General features: G+C 40.0%; 1 protein-coding gene across 1 annotated transcript in view; it reads left to right on the plus strand.

Annotated features, from left to right (window-relative positions):
• The window catches only part of LOC120064875 (arf-GAP with coiled-coil, ANK repeat and PH domain-containing protein 3-like), a 31,703-nt gene extending 23,211 nt beyond the window's left edge, over positions 1–8,492 (plus strand). Inside the window, exon 14 of the mRNA XM_039015467.1 lies at positions 8,346–8,492. Coding sequence (XP_038871395.1) covers positions 8,346–8,446 — 101 coding nt within the window. The 3' untranslated portion in view covers positions 8,447–8,492. The remainder of the gene's footprint in view (positions 1–8,345) is intronic.
• The last annotated feature ends 221 nt before the right edge of the window (positions 8,493–8,713 follow it).

Below are 8,713 nucleotides of genomic sequence, written 5' to 3' on the forward strand. Positions count from 1 at the left end.
CCTAAGCTTCCACAGAATCTTTACAATATTATTCTACAGTGTCCTATTCAGCATTTTACAGTAGTTTAGAACATTATAATATAGTGTTCTATTCAGCATTTTACAGTAGTTTAGAACATGATATTATAGTGTTCTATTCAGCATTTTACAGTAGTTTAGAACATTATATTATAGTGTTCTATTCAGCATTTTTACAGTAGTTTAGATCATTATATTATAGTGTTCTATTCAGCATTTTACAGTAGTTTAGATCATTATATTATAGTGTTCTATTCAGCATTTTACAGTAGTTTAGATCATTATATTATAGTGTTCTATTCAGCATTTTACAGTAGTTTAGATCATTATATTATAGTGTTCTATTCAGCATTTTTACAGTAGTTTAGATCATTATATTATAGTGTTCTATTCAGCATTTTTACAGTAGTTTAGATCATTATATTATAGTGTTCTATTCAGCATTTTACAGTAGTTTAAAACATTATATTATAGTGTTCTATTCAGCATTTTACAGTAGTTTATATTCCAGAATTTGATAGTACCATAAGAATTTATCAGCGGCCCATTGTGTTATAATTCATTAGAATCTGTCGATTTAAAAATAATGGCATGATTACAGTATGTCCATAACTCCGTATTCCTTAAAGGGTTAAATCTGGTCTGAAAAGGAAGCCTTTTGTCCTTATATCTTCTGTGGGAGATCTAGGTTAGATGTAATTCAGTGGCTAGATGTGCAGGGCAGTACTTGTTCCAACTGTTGTTCTACGGTGGCACGAGGTTACAGTGATATGGAAGTGGGTGTTGTGTGGCTGCTATAGGCATGGTCAAGGAAGGTCCACTGCGTTAGTCTGTGAAGGTGAGGGTCGTCATGGTTTACTGTGTGCGTAATGCGAAGGGACGGATGAAGTGGGTTTTAAAATGTGATGAGAATACCGAAGGACTGATGGACGGAACAAGAGACAAACACCTGCTTTGTTGTTACTTGTGAGTGAGGATTAAATGTTATATTATTATTACGATGAAATCTTAATGTAAAAAACGACTTTCCCTTCTTACAGTAAAGTGATTTCTTTGTAGTTGTTGTCGTGTTTTACGTCATGCTCTCTCATTTTGCTTGTTGAGTTTCTGTCTTTTTGTTTGTATTCGTTTATTTATGTTAAAATAGGGAAGCAAAATTCCACTTCGGGAATCTTCCATACAGGATTTCTGGGAAACCGAGGAGTTATTGGAACGTTGTGATCTTACGTTGAACCCAGAGGGACTAGTGCAATGATGATTATTGGGATTCAGAATTTATATGTTTCTGTAAATTATTTTCCTTTTTTTTTATCTTTCAAACTTTTCAATATCCTCACTTTTTTTTCGGACTGGATATTTTTTGGTCTGGTCTTGCGTCATCGTGCCACAAACACATTCTGGCTTCAGTTCTAAACAAGGGTTTCATCAACCCTGTCCCTTCAACGTTCTCACTGAACTATACCTAGAATTACTGTACTAGACTTTTTGAAAAATGTCATTTATTGATAGACATTCTAGTGATTACGTGTTTCTATATCTATATTTCAAACCTTTTTTGATTGCAGTCATTCAGTGTTTACTGATAAAGACATCTTCTTCACGACCACACCAGCGGTGCTTTGGTTGAATCAGGGGCCATTGGTAACTGTCCCTAATAGTAGGTAGGGAGAGGAAGAGCTAGACCCATTGAATTATCATCAAAACCCATTGTAATTCTATGGTTACAACTGACTGTCTTCTCCGGTCATCATTGCTCAATGCTCATTATATTCTGCATGCTTTTCGGTTGTGACCAGAACGTTCTAGAACGTATGTACGCGTTCTAGAATATGCTCTTGGGCGTTTTAGAATGCTGCGTAGTTCTTGGGGGCGTTCTAGAATGCTGTCTGCATTCGGAGCTTGATAGTCTCCTATTGGTCCCCTCATGGTGCTGTGCAGTCCTGTTAAAAAGCATGAGCTACTGTACAGTACAGCCACTTCCTCTGATGTCCTAAATCAACTTCCTCCTGTCTCTTTGGTAGACCTATGGACCTCTGTGCCATCTCTACGTCCACTTACGGACCAGCTATAGCTTCACTGTTTTTGTCAATTTGATTTATTTTTCCTTTTTTAATGAAACATAGAGCTGAACTGTTTTTCATTAGCTAGCCGACCTCTGTTTGTTCCTCAACTACGTTGGCATGAAGTCCTAAAGTAGTTTGATTTTTTTTTTGTTCTCTGCCAAAGACTTTGGAACAGGGAAGTGTGCAACTGTGTTGTTAGGCATCAATCGGTTTAACTTCAGCGGGAATACATAAATACAGCGTTTAACATCTGATAACAAGTGGTACAGTCAAACAAAGTGGTAGAAACAGTGTTTTTACAAAATGTTCAAAAGAAGATAGTCACAGAACAATTATTATTTTCATCAATTGAGTGCGGCAGCAGGTGATATTCTGCAATAACCATCTGAAAGTATTTTGAATTCAAAGTAAAACGATGGGAGTGATAAATTGGATATATTTGACCAGGGCCTGTGACTAAATAGGGTGGTAACCTAGCCCAGCTGAAGTCATGGGTGTTGTTTCTTAGTGTTTTAACATTGGGGTTAAAGGATGCTTCTAAACAAACAAACTTGCTGTAAATAAAAAAGCTTTTTATTTTGTTTAATTTTAACTCTTGACTCCAACTGCCTGCTCTGACTTCCGCATTCCACCACGGAACCCTGCCTGTTCCGTTCCATCTGTTCTGATTCTGTTCTCTTCTTCCAAACATCTTTCTGGTCAATCTTTTGGAATATTCTGACATAGCTGTCTCTCTGTACTACTTGGGGGAAACAAACATCCTTGTATTAATATCTCTACATTTGGATATCTTTGGAATAACTTTCTTTGTTCCTTGGTTTTAGAAAACACTGAGATGGTGATTTTAAAAAAATACATAAAGAGAATAAAACCAAGAAACTCTTGAACTCCTAACCTTGCTTGGACTGCTTCTGCCTCATTTCTGACTCCTGTTGTCTTCTCTCCTTGTAAACCACCTTCTCCCTATGTTACTGTAACGTTGTGGTTGGAATGTTACTGGAACGTTGGGAGAACATTACTCACTGGTCGCAGGGTAATTCCCTCGTCTATACTGTAACTGCGTCAACACACCACCTCACCTTAAGCATTCAACAAGGCACAGTACAGTCCCATGAAGCTAGGGCCAGATCAACGGGTCATATACTCATCTCAGAGAGGTCTTTCTTTTACCCAACTCTCTTCTGTCTCCTTCTCTGAGAAAAAAAATACACTGTCTGTTTCCCAAATGCTACCCTATTCCCTACATAGTGCACTACTTTTGACCAGAGTCCTAGTTCAAAAGTAGTGCACTATACACTGAGTATACTAAACATCGGGAAGTGTTGCAGTTCTTGACACACTCAAACCGGTGCGCCTGGCACCTACTACTATACCTCGTTCAACAACACTTAAATCTTTTGTCTTGCCCAATCACCCTCTGAATGGCACACATACACAATCCATGTGTCAATTGTCTCAAGGCTTAAAAATAATTATTTAACCCGTCTCCTCTTCATCTACATTGATTAAAGTGGATTTAGAAAGTGACATCAATAAGTGATCATAACTTTCACCTGGATTCACATTTTTGTCATTTAGCAGATGCTCTTATCCAGAACGACTTACAGTTAGTGAATTCATCTACAGATAGCTGGGTGAGACAACCACATATCACAGTCATAGTCAGTACATTCATCTACAGATAGCTAGGTGAGACAACCACATATCACAGTCATAGTCAGTACATTCATCTTCAGATAGCTAGGTGAGACAACCACATATCACAGTCATAGTCAGTACATTCATCTACAGATAGCTAGGTGAGACAACCACATATCACAGTCATAGTCAGTACATTCATCTTCAGATAGCTAGACAGGACAACCACATATCACAGTCATAGTCAGTACATTCATCTTCAGATAGCTAGGTGAGACAACCACATATCACAGTCATAGTCAGTACATTCATCTACAGATAGCTAGGTGAGACAACCACATATCACAGTCATAGTCAGTACATTCATCTTCAGATAGCTAGGTGAGACAACCACATATCACAGTCATAGTCAGTACATTCATCTTCAGATAGCTAGGTGAGACAACCACATATCACAGTCATAGTCAGTACATTCATCTACAGATAGCTAGGTGAGACAACCACATATCACAGTCATAGTCAGTACATTCATCTTCAGATAGCTAGGTGAGACAACCACATATCACAGTCATAGTCAGTACATTCATCTTCAGATAGCTAGGTGAGACAACCACATATCACAGTCATAGTCAGTACATTCATCTTCAGATAGCTAGGTGAGACAACCACATATCACAGTCATAGTCAGTACATTCATCTTCAGATAGCTAGGTGGGACAACCACATATCACAGTCATAGTCAGTACATTCATCTTCAGATAGCTAGGTGAGACAACCACATATCACAGTCATAGTCAGTACATTCATCTTCAGATAGCTAGGTGGGACAACCACATATCACAGTCATAGTCAGTACATTCATCTTCAGATAGCTAGGTGAGACAACCACATATTACAGTCATAGTCAGTACATTCATCTTCAGATAGCTAGGTGGGACAACCACATATTATAGTCATAGTCAGTACATTCATCTTCAGATAGCTAGGTGGGACAACCACATATTACAGTCATAGTCAGTACATTCATCTTCAGATAGCTAGGTGGGACAACCACATATCACAGTCATAGTCAGTACATTCATCTTCAGATAGCTAGGTGGGACAACCACATATTACAGTCATAGTCAGTACATTCATCTTCAGATAGCTAGGTGGGACAACCACATATTACAGTCATAGTCAGTACATTCATCTTCAGATAGCTAGGTGGGACAACCACATATCACAGTCATAGTCAGTACATTCATCTTCAGATAGCTAGGTGAGACAACCACATATTACAGTCATAGTCAGTACATTCATCTTCAGATAGCTAGGTGGGACAACCACATATTATAGTCATAGTCAGTACATTCATCTTCAGATAGCTAGGAGAGACAACCACATATCACAGTCATAGTCAGTACATTCATCTTCAGATAGCTAGGTGAGACAACCACATATTACAGTCATAGTCAGTACATTCATCTACAGATAGCTAGGTGGGACAACCACATATCACAGTCATAGTCAGTACATTCATCTACAGATAGCTAGGTGGGACAACCACATATCACAGTCATAGTCAGTACATTCATCTACAGATAGCTAGGTGGGACAACCACATATCACAGTCATAGTCAGTACATTCATCTTCAGATAGCTAGGTGGGACAACCACATATTACAGTCATAGTCAGTACATTCATCTTCAGATAGCTAGGTGGGACAACCACATATTACAGTCATAGTCAGTACATTCATCTTCAGATAGCTAGGTGGGACAACCACATATTACAGTCATAGTTAGTACATTAATCTACAGATAGCTAGGTGGGACAACCACATATCACAGTCATAGTCAGTACATTCATCTTCAGATAGCTAGGTGAGACAACCACATATCACAGTCATAGTCAGTACATTCATCTTCAGATAGCTAGGTGAGACCACATATCACAGTCATAGAAAGTATTGTTTTCCCTCAATACAGTAACTATCAGTAGAGTCAAAGCTAGAAAGGGGGGGTGGAAGGTAAAGTGCAAGATTCATGTTTTATTTTATGGGGAGGGGGGGGGGAGCGAGGTGAGGAGGAAAGGGGGATATATAGTCAGTTGTACAACTGAAATGTGTCTTCTGCATTTAACCCAACCCCTCGGAATCAGAGAGGTGCGGGGGGGGGGGGGGGGGGGGGGGGGGCTACCTTAATCAACATCCACGTCTTTGGCGTCCAGGGAACAGTGGGTTAACTGCCTTGCTCAGGGGCAGAACAACAGATTTTTACCTTGTCAGCTCGGGGGATTCGATCCAGCAACCTTTTGGTTACTGGCCCAACGCTCTAACCGCTACTTAAGATACTGTTTTAACAGGTAGGGTTTTAGATGTTTTCACCTGGTCAGTCTATGTAATGGAAAGTGCAGGCGTTCTTAATGTTTTGAAAACTCAGTGTATAGGGAATAAGACACAGCCAAAGTAGGTTTGTAGTGTTTTGTTGACCGCTATCTGAGAAAAAGAATAAACTGACGACTGTTGTTGCTTCCGTTGCTACAGGCGTTGCCATGGGGACCAGCAGGAAGGTAAAGCGCAAGGATAGTGTTCGGGATAGAGTGAGTGATGCATCATGGTCTATCTCGCCTTGGGTGTATGGTGTGTTTGGTGTCCCTCTCTGTGGTCCATGCTATCCGGGATCCTTGGGGACATCCCTAACCTATCGGAAGTTGAAATGTAAAATGGTTAAGAAAGGGTTATTACGGTTCGGATAAGGGTAAGGGGCTAAGGTTAGGTTTAGGATAGGAATGTCCCAGGGATCCCAGATAGCTCTGACCATCTCTCTGTCCTACTGGTGTACATGATCATATATTTAAGGAACCTCAATCTCTCTTCAAATGGTGTGCACACACACACACATAAACAAACACAAAACACACACACACATAAACAAACACAAAACACACACTCACACACAAACAAACACACATACACAAAAACAAACACAAAACACGCACGCGAACACACTTGCTTTGGGAGAAAATGTGGTTGGGTGACCTCACTGGTATTGTTAATCTATCTTCGGTCTCTTCCCACTGTGTGATAATATTGTTCTGCTTATCAATGGATCAACGCCTTTCTAAACATGGACAGCTGTGAAGGAAGTAGGCTACAGATGTTTGGTGATTGCAATGACCCGTTCTATCCCAGCTTTCACAATCATTACAAATCATGCTCGTCAGTATTTACCACAGGACTGAAAACACATTGAGTTTTATTATTTTGTCTACATACCCCCGATAGCCCACCAGTAACACTTTTTGGCTAAACTTCTTACCAGAGAACGAGAAAATAAATATCTGTTTTCGTTGTTATCAAAATGGAAACCCGGTGCCTCCCAATGGATTACTATGAATTAAGAAGCTTACCTCCAAAACACTATAAGAACGAAGAGATATAGTTTCTACACTTAGCTTATAGTTATACTTCACTAAATACTCGTAGGAACCAACACAGCCATAGGGAAGATTTAAAAAAATATATATATATATTTAACCTTTATTTAACTTGGCAAGTCAGTTAAGAACAAATTCTTATTTTACAATGACGGCCTAGGAACAGTGTGTTAACTGTCAGCCTCCTGGGGAACAGTGGGTTAACTGCCTTGTTCAGGGGCAGAACGACAGATTCAAGATGAATGATATGACACAGAGCAGATTTCGATCAACCATAGAGAATGATAGAGGCCTCTAGAGGCCAACAGGCTGTTTTAGCATGGGCAGCGCCATTGAGGGCTTCCACCCTGGCTTCCACCATTTTAAAGTAGTCAAAGTAGTCAACTGGGTGGGGAGTCCTATGGTTTGTTGCCTCAATGGCGCTGCCCATGACGCCACAGATCCTTTAATGGCACAGATATAAAGATGAGTCCTCTATCTCTAGGGGATCAACCCTCAGGCGAGGTGGTCAGGATGTTCACCACTATGGCTGCGTTTACACAGGCGGCCGCATTCTGATCTGTTGCCCAATTATAAGGAAAAGTGCTGATCTGATTGGTCAGAAGAATTACTCACTCCAGCTTCAGGGATGGGCAATATAACATTACTATAGAATACTATAGGGAAATAGATCTATAGAACATTACTGTAGGGCATTAGATCTATAGAACATTACTATAGAATACTGTAGGGAATTAGATCTATAGAACATTACTATAGAATACTATAGGGAAATAGATCTATAGAACATTACTGTAGGGCATTAGATCTATACCTGTCCAATCATTTTAGACCAGTGCCATACTGAAGTACGGAAACCAATCCTGATAATTACCTGACAGTTTTTCTAGTTTTCCTATAGTAGATGTTCTGATCTAGTCCTGATACTGTGTTTTACTAACACCGGGATCTCTGAACCAGTGGGCTTCATTTAACACCACACGGGGTGACAGATTATCTGTGGCCTATCTAGTGATCTAGTCTGAACCTCTGATCAAATCAAATCAAGTTATCGCTAGTTCTATCTCTGGTCCAGGCCATTAGTGTGTGTTCCTTCACTAACCCACACAGCCACACTAATGCCCGAAACCAATGCTACTCTATTCCTTGGGGAGCTACAATGCCCGAATGGCGCCCCCTTGTGATTGTAATGTCCCCTCTTACAGGTGACACAACATATCACATCTTTCGGGAGTCCTCGCTCATGGCGTCCCACAAGCCCGAGAAGCTAAAGAGGAGAATGCACTTCAACAACTGCCAGACGTAGTCCATGATGACATCAAAACATACTTCAGCCACTGCCTGAGGTAGTCAAAGACTCCTAACTTGACTCAGACTCTGAAGTGACTAACTAACAAGTCTCTGTGTCCTACACCTGAGATCTATTTAGGTAGAGCACCACCAAGACAGATCTATTTAGGTAGAGCACTATCAACAAGAAAGATTTATTTATCTACTAGTTTATTAGCATTCTACCTGCCTAGTAAGTAGTTAGTAAGTGGCCTTGTGCATGCCAAAACAGCCCATAGGGCAG

This window comes from Salvelinus namaycush, chromosome 20 (assembly GCF_016432855.1).
Source record: "Salvelinus namaycush isolate Seneca chromosome 20, SaNama_1.0, whole genome shotgun sequence".
Lineage (NCBI taxonomy): Eukaryota > Metazoa > Chordata > Actinopteri > Salmoniformes > Salmonidae > Salvelinus > Salvelinus namaycush.